Here is a 21,837-nt window from a genome sequence, read left to right as displayed (position 1 = left end):
AAAAGATGTGGTGGAAAGATCAGATTATTAATTAAAACTTAAAGGCAGAAGTCTCTCTTAAGTGATGCAGCTCCAGGGCTGCTGCACTGAACGACTCCAGGAGCACCATTCACGTAGAACACAGCACAACAGCATTGTGCTAGAAACCGTCTCTCCAGAGGAGGGCAAAAATGCTCTCCTTTCTGTGTTACGGGTGAAATTAACATTGATCAAAATGACCTGATGTAATCAGAATGGCCATATGATTATTTGCAGCCCATGGTAACATTTTTAGCACTGACAAAAATAGGTAGGAAGATTATACTTTTAAGGGGATGGTGAGAGATGATATTCTATGATCTCTGATAATCCAAATTAGAAAAAAGTAGGTCATCGAAATATAAAATATATTCTTTATTATATTTATTTTCTAGGAGTACATATTATCAAATATAAATTAAAGATGAACATAAACTAGAACTAAGGAGAACCCTTTCTTAGAGAAAATATGTTTTGTGAAAATTTTTAGTTTTCCATCTGAACTCTTTTTTTTTTAAATATTGACTGTAGAGTGATGTTCCAATAGATTTACTTGATGTGGATAAAAATTCTGCTGTTGTCAGCTTTAGCAGCTGTGATTCTGAGGTGAGTAAAAAATACAAAGAATTCTTCAGATACTTTCATTTCTGTTATGCCATTTTGAATAAAGCCTATAAATGCTCCTAGGGTGTAATGTTTCTTCTTCAGTCTTTCCTTTCATTCCCTTTCCTTCAAAATCTGCTTCTGCTCTCTCTCTCTGTCCTCAGATAATCCAGAAACTGAGCTGTTGTTCCAGATTCCTTCCTCTGATCTGTTAAATCCAATTAGTCCCCAGTTTCTGCCAGTTCTGCCTCCCTGGCTGTGGTGCCTCTACTCTGCTTCATTTCCACTGCTGTTAACTTTCCAGGCCTTCATCATATCTTGCTTGAACTACTCATCTACCAGTTTCTCTGCCTCCAGTGTTGCTTCTCACCTCCAGGCTGTGCTGTACACTGCCACCAGAGAGGTCTTCCAAAAATACAAACTGTCATTTCTTTCTCAAAACCTTTCAAAGATTCTTCATTTCCTGCTGCATGTAAGTCTAGATTCCTCATTGCGGCATAAAAACTTTCCATGATTCAGCTCTTGATTGCATCTCCAATTTATCTCTCACCAGCTGCTACCTTCCCTCGCATGCACATTATTTCTGCCAAACTCAAGTTCTTAAAATTTCTTGAAACTGCTGTACAGTTTCGCACATTCCTACATTTGAGCATGATCTGTTCCTTCTGCCCGCCCTTCCTCACTTTTTCTGGGCTTGGTGAATCTTGCTTACCCTTCATTCAGCAGACATTTGTTGAGCACTGACAATGTTCAAAGTCCCTGGGGTGAGATCGTGTCAGAGGATTTGGACATACCTACTGTATCTCTTCCTTCTGCCTTGTGCGTACTAGCAAACTAGCAGTCTCGGAGCTGGGTGCGGCTCCTGAAGAGAAGTTAGGGGCAAGATACGGTCTGGAGTAGCTGCATTGGAGAAGGCAAGCCAGAGCAGGAGATGGTGACTGTAGTTGGCAGGTAGTTATCCATATAAAAAAGGGAGGAATAGAAGAGTAAAGAACAAAGTTGATAGCTATATTAGGAAACAATTTTCAATATAATTTCATAGTAAAGCTCTTTTTTAGTAAGAAATTCTATAACAGCTGTATTATGTTATCATATATGGTTTGTCATCCCTGCTTGAGAATAAAACATAAACGATTAGGGCCTACATTTTAATGATCATTTAAAAAATCAAGTTAATATAAACTTAAAATCTTTAATTCCTAAGTTACTATGAAAGATTAACCTGTTTTATTTACCTCACTACAGGATTCTTTGAAATTAGTATTTTATACTAATTTAAAACCTATTTTCTAGAATGATAGCTTTAAAAAAACCTTTTTGTGGAGATTACAAGTATACACAAAAGTAGAAAGAATAGCATAGTAACCTCCAGCTACTCCTTGCTAACTTCGGCGTATGGCCAGTCTTGTTTTATGCTCTTCACTCTCTTCCTCCCCCATCCAAAACCTAATCCCAGACATTTTATCTCCTTTAATCTATGTTGTTTTATCCATAAATAAAGTACATAACGTTTGTTTTTAATCACACAAATGTATATTTATTTTTAAGTTGATTTATCCTCTGTGTTTACTGAGCTTATATGATTTGAAATTAAAATGTTCAAATTTACTTTTTGATGTTAGCATCCTTTTTATTTATTAGGTTGTTTATTAAAAATAGAGAAATAACAGTACATGAAAATTGCACATCAAATATTTCATGTTGCTTTGCCTATTTGTGCAATTCATGCACCCAGATATATTTTTCTATTTTTAGTAGTTTAATATTCAATTTCAAGAAGTTATAATACTTGAAGTAACCTCTGCAATTTAACTCAGCAGATGTGTATTGAATGCCTGCAGAATGCCAGGCATTGTGCGGTTTGCTGGGCATACAGGGAGAGATATTTCTCTGTCCTCTATAAGTATTTGTGAAAATCAAAGACATTCAACGCCATACATTGATGTTTTTGTCTTTATAATATAAAATTAGGAGTCTGCCGTCAGTTAAATTTTTAGAAGAACAGTTAATATTTTAAAAGGTTATTATAGAGACTCAAGATGGAAAGAGAATGGGCTTTAGAGTCTTAAATATAGGAATTTGAATTAATTCCAGTTTCGTTTTGGGAAATTTACCTAACCCCTCATGCCTCAGTTTTTTCATCTGTTAAAACTTACTTAGTAAAACTTACCATAGGGCTGTTCTAGGAATAAGCAAAAAGCATTGAACACAGTACCACCCAAATGATGTGTGCTCAGTGAATAGTAACCATTATTATTGATGCTGTTTTCATTGTTAAAAACATGGATTCATCCTTTTCCTCAACTTGGAATTCTTCCCAGTCAAATGACAACTTTCTTCTTGCCACTTATCGGTGCCAGGCAAATACCACAAGGCTGGAACTCAAGGTAAAAATGTTTGAAATTACTTTTACTTGAGAGTTTGAACTTTCTTTTTTTCCTTGGTATATCTTGCAACATATGATATCATTTCTCTGCATTAAATTTCTTCCTGAAATGAGTCATTTTGAAGTAACAACTTTTGAATGACTTGTTAGGTTTTAATTCAGCCCAAACCACTATCTCTGCTTTTAGCTCCCAACAAATCACCTTCTCTAAAATTACTGATCCTAAATTTTCTCTAACTAGAAATTTTTTTTCTAATTTTCTGTTATGGAAAGTTTCAAACATATGGGAAAGTAGTGACTCCAGCTTCAGCAATGATCAACTCATGGCAATCTTATTTATACTGTCACTCTCCATTCCAAATTATTTTGAAGCAAATACATGATATTTTATAATTCCCTTTGTAAATATTTCAGTACTTACATCTAAAAGAACTTTTTTTCAACATAACCACAGTACTGTTATTACACCTAAGAAAAATTAACAGTAATTCCTTAGTATCATCAAATATTTAGTGTTCAGATTTCACTGATTTTTGTTTTTAGTTTGTTTGATCTAATCCTGGTCCAAATAAAGTAATTTGGTTATTAACGTATCTGAGCATTTGCCCTGTATTTTCTACTATCTGGATTTTTCTGATTGCATTCCAGTGCTGTCAATTATTACCACCTATTCTGGAGAAATTCTTAAGTTTTCTCTAGCAACTTAGTAACATAATCGCTTTCAAAATTAAATAGTGATTATAGCACACAAATCTTTTAGTTATTTAATTTGTGTTGAGATATTTTTAAAATTTTATTTGGTATATTTATGATCTAAAAATTAAGGACTGATTTTTTTCCTAGTATTGCTGATGTTCTGAGACTCAATCTGTGTTTTTTTCAAGAGAGATGCTGATACACAATAATTTTTTCATACCTGGTTGTGGAAGTTCCCGTTAAATGTAATTTTTTTCCTAAACAATTTATTTTAGCCTGTGTAAGTCCCCTTTATATATTTTGAAAGAGAAAATGAAAAGTGGGATAAATTTATTTCTAAGGGAATATACTTAAGCATATTGTATGTAACCTAATTAAACATTTTAAATTAAATTTTCACTGAGCAAGATTGTGCCAATAAATTAGGAAGTAGGCCTAAAAAATATTAAAAAGCTATGTTCTTTTTTTAACTGAACTTTAAAATTATTGTATCCAGAGGAAACAATAAATGCCTGAAAAGAGCCAAGAAAACTATTAAAAAGAAGAAAAGGTGGAAGTTATCTTGCCATATGGTAAAACATACCATAAGACTACTATGATAAAAATTGTGTAGGATATTTACAAGGCCTAAATAGATGGAGTCTAGAAATAGAGCCCAGCACACCTTTATGGAAATTTAATGGAGGGTATTTTTATGTAGGGAAAACTTCTATTGAATTACTATTTCTGTTTAAAAATTGGTGTTGGCACAAATGGCATTTATCTGGAAGAAAATTAAATGGATTCTTATTTTGTGCCAGGCATAAAAAATAAATTCAGATGAATTAAGTACCTAGTTATTTTAAAAAAGAAGAATGAAATTTGGTTGTCTTCCAGATAATGGGTGAATATCAATAAAATATAAAGACTCCCTATAAGTTGTTATAAAAAAGATTACCCAATAAGGAAAATAGGCAAAGCATACAGATAGGCATTCACAGAAGAGGGCATCAAAATAGCTATCAAATATTAAAAGAAAATGTACTACCTCATTAGTAGTTAGGGAAATTCATATTAAAATAACAAAAGCAATTTCTCCTTGTCTAGCAGGTTGGAAAAAAAATTTTAAAGAGCCACATCACTAGGTGACAAGGATGAGGAAAATGACATTCTTGGTCATAATTGAAGGAAGTAAAAATTGTTACAGCCACTTCAGAAAAATAGACAATAATCACATTTGGAAGAATCTATTTCATAACAATACAGTCACAGTATTGTATGCACAGATGTGTATGTATTAATTGCAGCATTGTTTGTAGAGGCGGAAAAGTGGAACCAAAGTGAACACTCAATAATTGAATGGTTGATTAGTAGCTATTTATCCATTCCATGGAATATTACACAGCTGGGATAAAGAATGAATTGATCTATTCCTGTTAACATGGAACAAATTCCATGAAAAAGCACAAAATGCAGATAAAATCTGTATATATGTATATATATTTTATCTATAGTGATATAAATATGAAGAAAGGTATGAGAAGAAACACTCTTGTCTGGTATGATAGGTTTTACAATAGGAGTCAGGCCTGGGTGGGATGGGAGTGGGAGGGAGGTGATGGTATTAGGGGAGGCAGAGATAAGTGGGATAATGTGATTATTAGAAATAAAAACCAAGATGTCTATCATATAAACAGAATTTATTCATGTGAAATTATGCATTTGTTTTTGACCATCTGCCTAGAGAGTTGTGTGAAAGGATGACTACCAAAATAGTAATAATGATCATTTCTAGGTGGTAGGATTTCAGGTGACTTGTATGTTCATCCTAATTTTTTTTTATTGTTTGGGTTTTTTAATAATGAATATGAATTGTTGTATAATCAGAGAAAGCATTATGGAAAAAATATGTGCCAGTATAAGCTTACCCTTTAAAAAGAAACCCTAAACTATAGCTTGATTAGATCTATTTTTATTTTATTTTTGTTTTTTTTTGGTTTTGCTGAGGAAGATTTGCCCTGAGCTAACATCTGTTGCCAATCTTCCTTTTTTTGCTTGAGGAAGATTCAAGCTGAGCAACATCTGTTGCCAAGCTTCTTCCTTTTGCTTGAGGAAGATTCACCCTGAGCTAACAGCAGTGCCAATCTTCCTCTATTTTGTATGTGGGATGCCACCACAAAATGGCCGCCACCGAGTGGTGTAGATCCATGCCCGGGAACTGAACCTGGGCCACCAAAGCAGAGCGTGCCAAACTTTACCACTAAGCCATGGGGCTGGCTCCCTCTTTTTGTGTTTTTCTTCTTTATCTTTTTTTTTCCTTTTATCTTTCCCTTCTTCCCATTCAGAGCAATATTTGCAATGTAACATTTGCAAAACATCTTGCTTGAAATGTTATGTTTTCCGTTTAGGTAAAACATTGATTTTTTTTCCCCTTACATGCCAGGAACAGTGTGAGTTAAATATCAGTTAGATTAGAGAAGTGAGCTCTGTAATACAAGAGATCTGACAATCCATTTTATGAAGTGGAAAGGAGGGAAGCTGAAAGGGGGACAGGAAAGGGGAAGTGGACAGCTTCCCAACTTCTCTAAAATTTGGTCTTCACAGTTTAATGAATTACTGTTTCCTGTTAAGTGTTTTGAAGTCTCAGGATATCCAACCAGTCATATTCAAAATAGCTCAAAAGAATTTCATAATCCAAATATGTCATAATTAGATTATGAGTATGCTTCTCTGTTTTCATAGAAAATCAAGACTTAAGTTCTCGGAAACATTTCTTTTTGTCAATAGATTTTTATAACAACAGCTATATGCTGTAATACCCCCATTTCTGAGAAAATCAAGTATACCATGTAAGATTTAGTTATTTGGAAAACTCACTTATCCCTTCAACGAAAGTGTCTAAATTTTAACCGTTTTCGATATGCATCTTATATATTGTACACTGTGTTGTTAGATGTGATAGGGTAGTATGTGAGAATGTATGTCTTTTGGAATGGCATAACATTGCTAAGTGTGGACAAATCACCTAAAAATACGTGGTGGGGTTTACTTTTATAGATGGATTAATTTTGCTTTTGACTGCCAAAATTTTTTAAATTTTCCTTTATTCTAGTGGTAATAAAGTAGTTGTTTAATAGAATGTCATTATTTCCTTCAAAATACTACAGAGGAGATTAAGGCCTAAGTACTTGATTACTTGTGTTGAACATTTTAAGGATAATGTTTATGTTACTAGATTATACTTATTTTCTTTCTTCTTTTGTGTTGAATCAGATTCGCTCAATTGAAGGCCAGTATGGCACACTTCAAGCATATGTAACTCCAAGAATTCAACCCAAAACCTGTCAGGTCCGCCAGTACCTTATCAAACCCCTTTCACTCCACCAAAGAACTCACGTTATTGATCCTGACAGGTAACACAAAAGAGGGAGCAGTTTATTTTTAGGACATTACATGATGCAGATAAACTTGCTTTTTATTTTTGTGGTGTAAATTCTGGTAGCCATTTGTATATTTTAAAAATTCAGTAAATATTTAAATGCTATAGATTAATATTTCTAATAGATATAAGACTCTTTGCTTACAGAGGCTGGTTTGAGTTGGACTTTCCTGTCTTTCTGAGATCAGTAGAGTAACAGTTCTCTCTCTCAAACTCCTATCGTGAGCAAATACTGTTTAGCATTTGTGTCTCTGTGAACTGGACCTTATTGTATTGGCCTCAAACATTATATTTACTTTCTGTTTCACCTCAGAATACTGGTAGAGCAATTGGTTATGATAGTGCTTGTTACTTCTGACTTCCATTCCAACTTACGCATCCTCCTGTTTATAGTTTTTTCCTTTCTTTCCTGAAGATGAGAGACCCGCGTTTAAAAGAAGAAGGGAAAGAAATGAACAATTACACAATGAATACATTTGCTGTGCCCTTCATTGTGCTAGGTGCTTAGGGAGTATCATTTAGGTCTTATAGTAAGACAGGTACTCATTTACAATTGAGAAATGGAGGCTTGGAAAAGTAACTTGATGATATAAGAGACAGCTATGATTTGAAGCCAAAGCCCATGTTTTCTCTATTGCAGCTTGTAATTTTACAGATAGGTGATTTAAATAAGATATAAGGAGAAATATTCCCAAATATTCCTAAGGACTTTTGGAAAACATTAAAGAGAATAGATTCTTTTTAGGGTGTCTTGCTGCTTAAAAGTCAAAGTTGTGGTTAATGGAGGTAGCATGGTGTGCTGGAAGGAAGAGCAAACTGGGAATCAGAAGACTCAGATTGTAGTCTCATGTCTGTTCCTGTGTGACTTTGGGAAAATAATCTCTCAGGGCTTTAGTTTTCTCATCTGCAAATGAGAGGGTTGGTCTGGATGATCTCAGAAGTCCCTCCTAGTTCTTAGGGTTCTTAATTCTGAATCCTCTTAAAATTTCTTCTGAGCCTTTAATTCCATAAACTCTGCATTTTCCTAACTCTTCATAATTATCCATTTGATTTAAGTTTGATTTATTTTACAACCATGTGTGTGTGATTTTGCAAGATAGAGCATATTATTCCCTAGCTTGCCCAGTGGCACTCAGCTAGTAAATAATGGAGCAAGGTTTCAAGTCCATGTCTGTCTTACTTAAAAGCCCAGTTCTTTGCCTTCACATTATGCTGATTCTTTCCCGAAGGAGATTCTTGTGTAAGTATGTTTTGTAGTTTATATAGTAGAAATACTAGATGAACTTTTAAAAAATGAAATCTACGTGAGTAAACTGAAGATTATTTGTAAAGTATATTATAATGAAAACAAGCCATTTATGTCACTTAACTGAATATTAAAAGCATAGATGTAGATAAGCATTCATTTCCTTTCATAAAATCAAAATGTTCATTTATCTAATGGGTAAGATTAATCTGAGAAAAAGTAAATGGCTACCATTTATATTTGTTTAGCTACTATTGCAAAATTCTGTTTGTTAATGTGTTGTGTACGTGTTATACCTCCATGCATTCCCAGACACTAATGTGTACCTCTGCCCTTAACTTACAGACCGATGAATACCCTAACATTGACAGGCCAGTTCAGTTTTGCCGAAGTTCACTCCTGGGTGGTGTTTTGCCTGCCCGAAGTTCCTGAAAAACCTCCAGCAGGAGAATGTATGACGTTTTACTTTCAGAACACCTTCCTGGATACACAGCTTGAAAGCACCTACAAGTAAGTAAAACTTATTACTGCTTCATATGGGTTTTCATATAAATGGGGTGTCTAAATTTTCAGGTAAGGCAGGAATAATTTGCAAATAATATGATTGAAAACTATACTGTTCAAGAGAATCTATTGAAAAACAAGTAGAATTAATGGGTTTTAAAAATGACTGAATAGAGATGAATATGAAAGATCAATATCTTTCCGAATCCCAACAATAACTAGTTAGAAAATAAATTGTTTAAAAAGACCCTTTCAGAGTAGCAATAACCATAACAAAATGTCTATATGACGTCTGTAGGAATATTCCTTTTTTCTTTGCTTGAGGAACATTATCCCTGAGTTAACATCTGTGCCAGTCTTCCTCTATTTTGTATGTGGGATGCCACAACACTATGGCTTGATGAGCGGTGCATAGGTCTGCACCTGGGATCCAAACCCATGAACCCTGGGCAGCCAAAGTGGAGCACATGAACTTAACCACTACTCCACCGGGCCAGCCCCTGTCAGAATATTCTTTACTGGAAATATGCAGAACTTACATGAAAAAAACTTTAGAATTTTATTGACATAAAAGACTTGATTAAATGGAGTAATAGATTCTGTAGTCATCAATATGAAGATGTTGTAAACATGGCAGTTCTTCCCAAATTGCTTGGAACATTTATCCTAATTCCAATAAAAAGTCCAATTGAATTTCTTTTTGCAAAAATACGAAATGGCTCAGAACTTCAGAGCTTGGAACATGCAGGCTTCTGAAGCTGTCATGTTATGAGATCGAGGTCGTTACCTTCTTTCACTCTTCTCAAGCTCCCAGTTGCACTTCACTATCACTTCCCACTCGTCTCCCATAGGTTCCCATAATTTCCACTTGTGAATACAGTAGAGGCTACTTTTTTTCTCCTTTCTTCCTATCTGAACGTGAAGTGGCCTACTTCGTGGGTAGGCTTGTTTCTCTACGTCTGCTCCTTGAGCCTGTACCCTCATACTTCTTCAAGGTCTTTACATTCTCGTTCTCTCCTACATCTGTAGGTTCTTTGTGTTTATTTGATCTTTTGTTTTTGTTTTTTAAATTTTGTTTTGTTTGGAGAGGAGGGGGCTTATTACCCTCTCTCTGTCTCTGTCTCTTAAGGAGTCTTTCCCTGAGCAGAGTCTTGAGGTATTTAACTTCCTGCTTCCTAGCTGAGACTTTCCCATGCTAAGTTCTGACACAGCAATGAACACAGACTTTTACCTCAGAATGCAACCTTTTGGGACCAAGAACTCTCCAGAAATCTAAATGGTTTTAGCATCAGATCTATGGTGGTGTTTCACTGTACCCTTCAGGGGATCTTATCTGTGTCTAAACCTGTAATATCGACCCCTGTTTGGAAGTACCACAGTGAACCTCAGACTTGAATTATAGCAGACAATTCATTGTGCCTCTGACATATTATTTATTTTTAGAATAGCACACTTTTGTGCTTTACCATTCTGCGTTCCTAAATATTCTCTTCTTAACAGTCAAAGCTCTACTTATCCTTCAGCTACCATAGAGCCTCTCTTTCTCACTACTTCCAGTAAAAAGTCCCAGGATTGAGGATCATTGTTAAGCCATGAACCTCTGTGGTCAGGGGTATGCAATACGCTGCTAAGTGCTTCCCCCTCAAGTCCCAGAGATGGTATTGAGGCCATGCCAGTGAAACTGAATGGGTTGAGAAGGAGTGGTTCCCTAGAGAAAAAGAGGGTCCTGTGACCAGAAGAAGTGGCATTGGAAGAACAGATGATGTTACTCTTAGGTTTGATATCAGCTTTAAGAATGAAACATGTAGTTAGGCTGTAATTTATGTGATTACATCAAAAAAAAACATCTATGTAGGTAAGCAATTCTGAATGCATTTTATATACATAGGGGTTAGCTATTGGAAATTTTATTAGGGAAAATAAAGACAAAAGTTGTAAATGAAGGATTTTTATATATTGTGATATATTTAGGAAGCATATGTGAACATCTTTAGTTTTACAAGTCTGTTCAGAACTTGAATTAATATAAATATTCTTTATATTAATATTTAATATTTATATTAATAAAATATGTAAATATTCTTTCTATTATTGGCATAATGCAAAATATGCCAATAATATAAAGATGTAAAAAATATGTATTATTGTAATATGTAATAATATGTAAATAAAAGAATTAAAATCAAATGAAATCTAAACACTAGGTTCTAGTCACAAAATATGTATTTACTGTACATATTTCCTGATGTATTGCCTACTAAAGCTTTTCTTTTAAAAAAATATTAATTTTATAGAAAAGGAGAAGGAATTTTTAAATCTGACAACATTTCTACTATATCCATCCTAAAAGATGTTCTCTCTAAAGAAGCTACAAAAAGGAAAATTAACCTCAACATATCATACGGTAAAAAAAAAAAAGAAAAATGAATCATTCTTTCTTGGGGTTTTTTTTGGTGGTGGTCGTTACAATAAGAGTGTTTCTGATCAAAGTGACTTATCTAATTGTGCCTGGCTCCATCCTTCTAGAGATAAATGAAGTATCAGTCAAACACACTTTAAAGCTAATCCACCCAAAGCTGGAGTACCAGTTGCTTTTGGCTAAGAAAGTGCAGTTAATTGATGCTTTAAAAGTAAGTAAATGTGTCATGGACTCATGATCATTATTTTATTGTGATGGGATTTCTAAAATTGTAAAGACTTTAAAGCTCCACTGGATTGAATTTTGAACATTAAGGTGCTTCTGTTTTTCATTTTAAATAAGGAATTGCAGGTTCATGAGGGAAATACAAACTTTCTGATACCAGAATATCGCTGTATTCTAGAGGAGGCAGATCACCTACAGGAAGAATACAAAAAGCAGCCCGCACATCTGGAAAGACTCTATGGTGAGTGGACGTGAAATACCGTGCCGTATTCCTTGTCTACTGGCTATTTGTGGAGGATCATGTGAGAGAAGCTGGGCAGGAGGGGACACGCAAAGATTACAGCAGTCACGAACCAGTGACAGCCAATTTAGTGCGCAGAATGTTTATTTTGTCATTAGTTTTAGTATTGAATATTTATACTTGATAAAATGCAAGTAAAAATTAAGAAGTGAAGTAAGCGTATTGCAGTGAATTAATCTATATATATGAAAAAATCTGATGTGAAATGAATATGACCTTTGGAGCATTAAAATTTAGGCTCTATTTCACACAAATAATTTTCAGGTTTTGTTCAAAACTCGTTTTGCTTTGGTGGTGAGAAGTTGAGTGTTTCACAAATTATTGAAAAAAAGTGGGAGCAAGAGGGAGATGAGAGGAGGGAGAGGGGGAGGAAGGAAGGAACAGCTTAAGAAAAACATTTTATTTTCAATCTTTACATAAGACTTATTGTGCATAGCACAGCTATTTGTTGTAACATCCTCATAATCAGGTGGGATATTTAATCCTTACAACTTGGCAAGGTAGATGGTGTTATCTCCATTTTTCACATTTTTTAACTGGAATCTAAAACTAAAGAATTGGTTGTTACATAGGTACTTAGTGGCAAAGCCTACATTATAGCTTCCATGCCCCAAAATGCATGCTTTTGGCACTATGCCAAGTCTTCTGTAGAGTCGGGTGGTGTCATCAATCTACACTGAAGCTTGCCTAATGAATTCCTTATTTTATACCCAGATACATGCTCACAAACTACAAGAATAATATCTAATATCTTACTATTTACTATATGGCAAACACGTGATCTTTTATCCTTAGAACAACTTAGAAGATGGGTGATACAGAACCACCATCTCTTATCACCAATTCCAAAATCCAGAAAGCTTTGAAAACCAAAGCTTTTTTCATAAATCATTTGGCAACAAATCTGACATATCTGAATTAATTTAATGACAAAACTTCACTTAAACTGACATGAGGTTATTTATGTTCTTTTTTATTGCACTTAGTGTAAATATTTATGTATATATTTTGTTGCAGAAACATTGCTCTGTCTTGTTGTCAGGTGCTGCCAGTCACTCCTCTTGGGGATTATGCCATATATAGTATATTCCTTTTATTATATTCCTAAAATATGAAAAATTCTGAAACACATCTTGCATCAAGGGTCTTGGATGAAGAATTGACAGCTTGATTCCCATTGTACATATGAGAAAAGTCAAAGGTGACATAATTTGCCCAGATCTTTGAACCCAGGAATATTTGTTCTTCAAGTCACATCCCGAGAATGGTCAATATATAATGGAATACTTTAATTCAAATAAAGCTGTTAAGAACAGAATCTGTCTACACTATGTCAAAATGGTCAGCTTGGTAGGAAAAACAAACTACTTGTTGTGATGTTATATATGCCAATAGCAGTTCAAAAGTGGCCAGCAGTTGATTGTCTGAATTAATAGCTTCTAACCAATTGTTAAGACAGTTATTAGCCAAATGATTTATATTTTGAAACTTGTCTTAAAATCCCCCCAAAATAAATATTTTTTAAGCATCAATCCTTTTAGGTTTGTGTATATTAAATAATGGAATTATGGGTGCTTAGAAATAGATTCTCAAGCAATTACTCACTTAGATTAAATACTGTGTCATTAATTGAACTAACATTTTTCTTTGTAGGCATGATCACTGATCTTTTCATAGATAAGTTCAAGTTCAAAGGGACCAATGTGAAAACCAAAGTACCTCTTTTACTGGAGATTCTGGACAGTTATGACCAAAATGCATTAATTGCTTTCTTTGATGCTGCATGAAATATAAACAAGCTAAAGTTTCAAAGAAGTCTGTTTAAACAAAAAATCTTAAAACAGAATTACAAGTTAATTGTACCTACTTTTATTTCAAATGCTGTTTAATATCATCTAAAAATATTTGAGGTATGACTTTTTAAAGTAATGCTTTCTTTTGACAAATGGAGCTTTTTAAAAATAAAAAGAATTTTTTAAGAAAAAACAAGTGGAATGATTATAAGAGACTTGTGAATATTTTGTAAGTGGATTTTTTTTAAATTGAGAAATAATATTTGGAAAATAAAAATATATTCAAATATTTAACAAACTACACCCACATATGTGTAAACTGCTTTACAGTTTTCAAAAATGTATTTACATGTTACTTCATTTGATCTTCACAACATATATTTATGTGAATAGTGAAGAAATAGTGTTGGCTGCTTAGATTTTCTGCACTGGTATCCACTAATTTCCTTTTTATCATATATGGAGGGAAATATGACTTTAAGAGTATCGAAGTTTTGTTCATTAATCTTAATTTGTATTTCATATTCAGGGGAATATTGTATTTAAAGGTTGTTTTAAAATGCTATAAAGATTATAATGGGAAATAAGCTATTCTTTCTGTTTTCAAGAAGGGCACACTCATGAATTTGAGAGAAAACAATAATGCTTCTTAATTATATACCATTATATTTATTAGTTATGTGCAAGCTTTGTTGTATATTAAATGTGAAAATTTGTTGAAAGCACATATCGCTAAGAGAGTTTTATTTTAATAAGGTCATATTGTTTTTACTATTTTTAAATCACCTTCATTTCTAAACGGAACACAATTATGTCTAGGTCACTAGAATTTCACTGGGTGTTTTCTGTTGACCCAACTTGGGGAAAAATAGATAAAAATTAATGACTGTCTAGTTGAATTTCTTGTAGTACATTCCTATTTGTGATATATATCAAAAGTGGTTCAAGGTGGCACCTTAAATTAATTGCATCTTCATTAGGAAAAATAACAAGCCTAAGACTGAAGAAACCCCTAAATGGTAAGATGACATTAATATAGTCTGCCACTTGAGTGCCAGTTACTGCGTGAGCCGCGCGTTAAGTGATTTCCGCACATCACTGAATCCTGACCACAGCCGTCTGACGTGTGCCCAGCGTTCCTCCCGGGAACAGATGAGAGGATGACCCGGCGGCCGTGAAGACACCAGGCCAGCGAGCGGCCGTGAAGACTTTAGACCTTGGGAAACAAGTCAGTCACGCTACCTGGTGGTCCCAGGGCTAAAGGCTGGGGCGGCCCACTAGTAACTGATAAAGTTGAATTCAGTTTACCCTAGAAACAGCGCTCGCCCTGAGCCCGCCTAGTGGCTCCGTTTAAAGTCACCCTAAGCTCAGGCCCCGCCCCTCCGGCCGCGCAGGCGTCCTTCCTCCCGCCGCCGTTCGACGTTTCTCCGCCCCGCCCTTGCTCGGTTGCCTTCGCCGCCGTCTTCACTCGCCTGCGACCGCGTCGCCTCTCGTGACGTCACGGGCTCCGGCCCTGTTCATTGGTCCATTTCAATAGTCGCGGGATACTTGAACTGCATGAACAGCCGCCGCTCCGGCGGGCTGCTCTCTGCTTCTCCGGTGTGTCTTTGGCTCTCCACGCCCGGCAGTGCCTGTGTGCGCCTTTCGCAACTTCTCCGGTCCCACGCGATCACAAGCGGGCGGGCAGGCTGGCCCGGGCTGCGGCGGGCGGCTACGGCTGGAGCGTTCCTCGGCGCGGTCGGTCGGCGGGACGGAGTGCACGCTGCTTGGCGCCGCAGGCTGATCCCGCCGCGCCCCCGGGAGCAGTGATGCTGGGCAGCTCCGCGCCCGGGCCTGCGGCCCGCGAGGCGGGTTCGGCGCTGCTAACATTGCAGCAAACGGCGCTCCAGGAGGACCAGGAGAACATCAACCCCGAGAAGGCGGGGCCCGCCCAGCAGCCCCGGACCCGGGCCGGGCTGGCGGTACTAAAGGCCGGGAACCCTCGCGGTCCAGCGCCGCAGCAGAGGCCCAAAACGCGACGGGTAAAGAGAGAACTGCAGGAGGGTGGGCCAAGCAGGAGTTTTGCATGGGTTTAGCAGGCAGAGGAGAGTGACGAGAAGGAGGCCTGGGTCTGGAGTCCCCTTGATCCCTGGTTTCCTGGCATGGGATGCCACTGTGGTAGTTTCTCCCATCACTTTCCTTGCCCGCACTGTGCATTATGTTGCCTGTCTGATCTCTATTGGAAGTATTTTTCTATAATGGGTCAAACCAAGCCCTACAACATAAGCGTGGTCTTTGCACACCTCTGCGCCTTCCTCTCTGCTTTTAAACCTCAGGCACTGCTCTAGGACCCAGATCCCCTTTCTCCTCCCCATATGGTTAAGAGATTACCTCTACTTTAGGAAATGGTATAAAAAAATACTTTGCTTTTGGTAAATTCCGCCATTTTACCGGATTTGCTCTGTTGCTCCACCCTGGGGCGAAAGTGGTGAACCAACACTTTTGCCATCTCTCCTAAACTTGTCATCTCTCGGCCTGCCACTCCACCCATCGTGTGGCCTTGATTAGTTTTGCATAATTGCACTTAGTATGACTCTTTCTGTAACCTTCGTAGGAATGCCTGTGATAAATTAGAACATCCCTTCTTTCTTCGACTACTAAAACTTCCTTGCCTTTGCCCCAGAAAGTTTAATTTTCCTGATAGAGTATTTGGGAGTAAAAGCAGAGGCTGAGACCCATGAGGGAAGAAAGCAAAAGTCCATTTAATAGGCTCAAAGCCAGTTATTCATTTGTTTTTAGGTTGCTCCTCTTAAAGATCTTCCTATAAATGATGAGCATGTCACTGTTCCTCCCTGGAAAGCAAACAGTAAACAGCCTGCATTTACCATTCATGTGGATGAAGCAGAAGAGGAGCCACAGAAGAGGCCAGGTGAATCTAAAAAAACAGAATGCGAAGATGCCCTGGCTTTGAATTCAGCTATTACTTTGCCTGGACCAAGAAAACCACTGGCACCTCTTGATTATCCAATGGATGGTAGTTTTGGTAAGTTTTAAAGAACATCTGTGTTGAATCAATGTAATTATAATTATTAAATAGATTGGATTAATGATATTTCACATTTCAAGACGTTATCTTACCTGATCCTTACTACATAGTGTTATAGGTTTAATGTAACATGTTTAGAAAGGGTGTGACTTAGTCCTAATCAGGTGGTCCTTTTGGTACACTGCCAATCACATCAGTTTAATTAAATCTCAAACACTTATTTTAATCTGATCCTGGAAATGTTTGCTTGATTGGGAGAATAAATTTCAGTTGTATTCATAAGACTCACTTTGTACATACCACTTCAGAGAATGCTATTTGAGGATGCAGCTTTAAATATTGTGAGATCTATTTTAGCTTTAAATTTTTTCCAGGTTTAAAATTTTTTTCTGTAAAACTGGTCTGAGTGATCATCTGATACCAGAGAGGGATGTTGTCCTCCTATGAGTCAATATGCGAACCGTGGCTGTTTGCACTTCACCACGTGTAAATGAAGTAGCTGCCACGGACAGCTGTGCCCACAGTTTGTGCTGCTTCTTTACCGTAGGCTTGTTGAGTCACTGGACAGCTCACTCAAGCCAACCTAGTTTTAGTTTTACTTCTACTGATGAGAGGTAGTCTGGGAATGGAAGGAAAGTCCTTTGGAAATAAAATAATTTGTGTGTTTTTATTTAAAATTTGCAACAAATTTTAACCTCAGTGCACCGTGAAGTAAAAAGAATAATGGATGATATTCTTTGCTTCAAAAGATAATTTAAAAATACAAAAAATGAATAACTTGATTGTAGTGTTAATTTGTTTGAACTGCCCATAACAAATCCAATTTTCTCATCAACACATTTCTTAGCCCTGCTTGTAGTTATTGCCTAGATCATGCTTTGAATGTGTCTGATTTTGGGGTCTGCAAACTCTGAGGGCAAATCCTAGATATTATCTCAAAACTTGGATTTTAAGTCTGTCCTAACAGATCTACTGTGCCATCTGCTCCTCTCTCATGGAAGATGAATGATACTTTAACATAAGGCCTGATCCTCGATCTCATTTTCTTGTTAGTGGCCTATCAGTATTTTTTCTTGTTAACTCAAATTGTTCCAAAGTTAAGTGGACAGATGTACTAAAACCAGTGTGAAATGTTCTCTGAACTTTGTCATGAAGAGCCCTGTTTAGTTGGATGAAGTAAATGCTTTCGTAGTATGGGACTCCTTACAAGGGCAATCACTTTTACCTATTAAATGGAAAATTAAACAATGAACTTAATCACACTTTTGAATTCTCTTAGAGTCACCACATAATATGGACATGTCAATTGTATCGGAAGATGAAAAGCCAGTAAGTGTTAATGAAGTACCAGACTACCATGAGGATATTCACACATACCTTAGGGAAATGGAGGTAAAGAATCTCTGAATCCATTTTTTTTTTTTCTGATGAGGAAGATTAGCCTGAGCTAACACGCGTACCCATCTTCCTCTACTTTATATGTGGGATGCCTGCCACAGCATGGCTTGACAAGCAGTGCATAGGTGCATGCCGGGATCTGAACCTGCAAAGCCTGGGCCGCCAAAGCCGAGCGCATCAACTTAACTGTTATGCCACTGGGCCGGCTCCTGTATCCACTTTTTATACTGTTATTTATTCAATTGGAGAAATGAAATTGAGAGGATTATGTTTTTAAATTTTTTAACTGCTAGTAAATTACTCTATACTTGTGTTTCTAGCACCTAGCATCTTTGTTAATGGAAGAATCTAATTGCAATTTTAACACTATACTAAGTAACTCTCTCAACAGGTTAAATGTAAGCCTAAAGTGGGTTACATGAAGAAACAGCCAGACATCACTAACAGTATGAGGGCTATCCTTGTGGACTGGTTAGTTGAAGTAGGAGAAGAATATAAACTACAAAATGAGACCCTGCATTTAGCTGTGAACTACATTGATAGGTTCCTTTCATCGATGTCCGTGTTGAGAGGAAAACTTCAGCTTGTGGGCACTGCTGCTATGCTGTTAGCCTCGTAAGTCAAGCTTGGTTTGTTGGATTAGAAGTGATGAGTACCCTTCTGGGTAGGGAAGAAATTATGATTTTTAATAGTGGGACGTTTTAACATACTACACAAGGCAGAGAGTCAGTGACTCCTTTATGGGTGACAGTGTGTATGAAACTTTTTTAACATTAATTTTCCCAGATCTGGATTTCAGAGTACCTTCTTGAATGAACTTGGAGACAGTCTACATTTTAATACACTAGTACCAGATTACAAAGTTTAAAAATATGGTTCCTTCCATTAAAAAGTGCTTTCTGGCATATAAGCAAAATCTTTATCTTCCCATTAAGACATGAAAACTAAATTTAAAAACTAAAACATAAAACGTTTATTTTTCTCTAAGAAAATTTCCTAAAATTTCAGTCAGTTGGTGAACTCTGGCATCGTTCCCGTTTTGGGAAGTCTCTAGCCTCTCATTTATTTCCTTTGCACTGGGAGAAATATCTCAAAAGCCTTTTATTGATTTGGGTCTTTCAATTAGCATTTACCCAGTCAGTGGAAACAGGCAGTTGGTGGAGAGTGTAGGTTTTGGATTCATTCTATGTATTCTGCTAAAGGGATTTCAGAATTGGGATAAACAAGCTTGCTTCTCTTTTAGAAGGACTGATTACTTAAAACTTTTCTCATTGTAGAAAGTTTGAAGAAATATACCCCCCAGAAGTAGCAGAGTTTGTGTACATTACAGATGATACCTATACCAAGAAACAAGTTCTGAGAATGGAGCACTTAGTTTTGAAAGTCCTTGCTTTTGACTTAGCCGCACCGACAGTCAATCAGTTTCTTACCCAATACTTTCTGCACCAGCAGTCTGCAAACGGCAAAGTTGAAAGTTTAGCAATGGTAAGTTCTTTTCATTTTGTTGAATGAAGATTCTTGGGTCACGATTAGGGACAAGCCCTGGTTTCATTATACCGCTTTGGTCAAGGGATTCAGTATTTTGGGGACAGATTAATGCTGCAGTACAGATGAAAGCCTGCCATTGGCAAAAGGTAATATAAATTGGGAAAGCACTAGGAGTGGTGGCACGAGGAGGAAGTCTTGGGAAATGGTAGCCAGAAAGGTCGTTTTAAAAGTTACTAAAAGAGGGAAAAAATACAGGATGAGAATGGAGCAAAACACTAAGATAGTGGATTTATTTACAGATGCTGCTGTAGAAATTTTTTTCTATGGTTGCTATTGAGCCAATCTGAAAGACTGGAAAAAATTCAGTCAGAAGGCAAGGATTTGAGGTTTGAATTCCATGGCTCTTGTGCTCATAAGGTATATTCACTTTCTCATTCCAGTTTTTGGGAGAGCTGAGTTTGATAGATGCTGACCCATACCTAAAGTATTTGCCGTCAGTTATTGCTGGAGCGGCCTTTCATTTAGCACTCTACACAGTCACAGGACAAAGCTGGGTATGTATTACGATGTCTTCACACATCTACCTTGTGACTTAAACGCTTGTGCCAGATATGTTAAATATTTGTCCTATACCACTGATGGTTGACTTGATGTACTGACCTGGCAAAACCGTTCAACCATCTGCTCTGTTTAAAGTGTCTTACCTATTTAACAGCACGTTTGTTAGGTAGAAAGCTTAATTATTACTTGCACTTGAAAGGTGTGCTTAAAGAATTCGGGCCATAGGACCTGCTGCTGGCAGGGAAAGTAGTAAAAATTGATCAACGTCAGCATAAAAGAGATAGAATAATGGCTTGAGAAAACTGGAAGATATGTTAGGTGGAGGTGTCAGTACTGAAATTTAACAAACCTCAAGCTTAATGCCAACTACTAACTCGTCGTGTTTAACGTGTTACTAAAAGCAAAGCTCACCGGTCTCTACTCCTCCTGTAGCCTGAATCCTTAGCACAGAAGACTGGGTATACCCTGGAAAGTCTTAAGCCTTGTCTCCTGGACCTTCACCAGACCTACCTCAGAGCGCCACAGCATGCACAACAGTCAATAAGAGAAAAGTACAAAAATTCAAAGTAAGTATTAACATGAGAAGACATTAAAGCAGCTTGCTTTTCCGGGCTATTGTATGGTTCAGAGTTCCTTGACATTTTAACTTTATTATAGGAGTCACACATCAGGCACAGCCTCCCTAGGAAACTGCTCTCTTAGCAGGCCATGTGTTTTGAATAGGTTGCAGTTAATGCTTTTTCTTGCATTTGAGGGAGAAGAGAGGAGAGGAATGGCACATGCATGCATATTTTGGGGACCAGACAATGATTTTATAACCATTAACTCAATCATATAGAAATAGCATTTTTGAGTTCTTAGTATATACATTATTCCATGACCTTCACCCAATGAATGTTTGCTAAAAATGGATTTTTTTCCCCTACTTACAGGTATCATGGTGTTTCTCTCCTCAACCCACCAGAGACACTAAACGTGTAACAGTGAAAGACTGCCTTAAGATGTAAATCACTCAAAGTATATGATGTACAGTTTTTATCCCAGGTTTAATTTTACAATCATTTCTGAATACAGAAGTTATGGTCAAGTACAAATTATGGTATCTATTACTTTTTAAATGGTTTTAATTTGTATATCTTTTGTACATGTAACTATCTTAGATATTTGGCTAATTTTAAGTGGTTTTGTTAAAGTATTAATGATGCCAGCTGTCAGGATAATAAGAATAAGAATTAATAATAAATTGATTTGGAAAACTTGGTTTCTAAGTCAAATTTAATTTGAGATAAAAATTTGACTTTGACTTTGAGATTTCACTCAGAAAAATTAGTTTACTATAGAATGGGGACTGGGAAGGCTTCTCCTAAAGTTAAAAAATAGTTTTAGGAAAACAGACAAAAGTTCTGACTTTCATTTTCCTAAGCAACTGGACCAATTTGCTGATGTGGACATAATAAATCTGTGCTTATTTATCAGTTGTGATGATCCAAGACTCTTTCAGCCCTTTGTATACACTATGAAAATGCTTTTTCATTCCTCATCAACTTTTATACTTAACCAAAATGACAATTATTTAAAACCTATTAAGAAGTTCTCCAGAACATTTATTTTAAAGCATAATGTAAAAAACTATACAGTCATGCACTGCATAACGACATTTCCGTCAACGAAGGACCACATATATGACGGTGGTCCCATCAGTTGGTATCGCAGAGCCATGAAATCACCTAAGGATGCATTTCTCATTTCTCAGAAG

At 36.5% G+C, this 21,837-nt stretch overlaps 2 protein-coding genes across 4 annotated transcripts in view; both read left to right on the top strand.

Moving 5' to 3' along the window:
• Positions 1 to 14,319, top strand: part of BBS7 (Bardet-Biedl syndrome 7) — a 35,435-nt gene extending 21,116 nt beyond the window's left edge. The window contains exons 12-19 of one of the 3 annotated variants that reach the window (XM_046657048.1): positions 550 to 624; positions 2,982 to 3,008; positions 6,956 to 7,095; positions 8,713 to 8,877; positions 11,166 to 11,275; positions 11,398 to 11,501; positions 11,633 to 11,756; positions 13,470 to 14,319. In XM_046657048.1, coding sequence (XP_046513004.1) covers positions 550 to 624; positions 2,982 to 3,008; positions 6,956 to 7,095; positions 8,713 to 8,877; positions 11,166 to 11,275; positions 11,398 to 11,501; positions 11,633 to 11,756; positions 13,470 to 13,603 — 879 coding nt within the window. In that variant the 3' untranslated portion in view covers positions 13,604 to 14,319. The other 2 variants (XM_046657047.1, XM_046657050.1) reach the window with 2 other exon arrangements.
• An 843-nt stretch (positions 14,320 to 15,162) lies between these two features.
• Positions 15,163 to 21,767, top strand: CCNA2 (cyclin A2). The gene is made up of 8 exons (XM_046657037.1): positions 15,163 to 15,630; positions 16,388 to 16,631; positions 17,914 to 18,026; positions 18,424 to 18,647; positions 19,310 to 19,517; positions 19,961 to 20,074; positions 20,514 to 20,647; positions 21,014 to 21,767. The coding sequence occupies exons 1-8, from the start codon at positions 15,418 to 15,420 to the stop codon at positions 21,060 to 21,062; spliced, it is 1,299 nt and encodes a 432-aa protein (XP_046512993.1). The 5' UTR covers positions 15,163 to 15,417; the 3' UTR covers positions 21,063 to 21,767.
• Positions 21,768 to 21,837: the final 70 nt, after the last annotated feature.

This window comes from Equus quagga, chromosome 3, assembly GCF_021613505.1.
Source record: "Equus quagga isolate Etosha38 chromosome 3, UCLA_HA_Equagga_1.0, whole genome shotgun sequence".
Lineage (NCBI taxonomy): Eukaryota > Metazoa > Chordata > Mammalia > Perissodactyla > Equidae > Equus > Equus quagga.
Note: the sequence above shows the minus strand (reverse complement) of the source record. Positions and strands in the feature narration are given on the sequence as shown.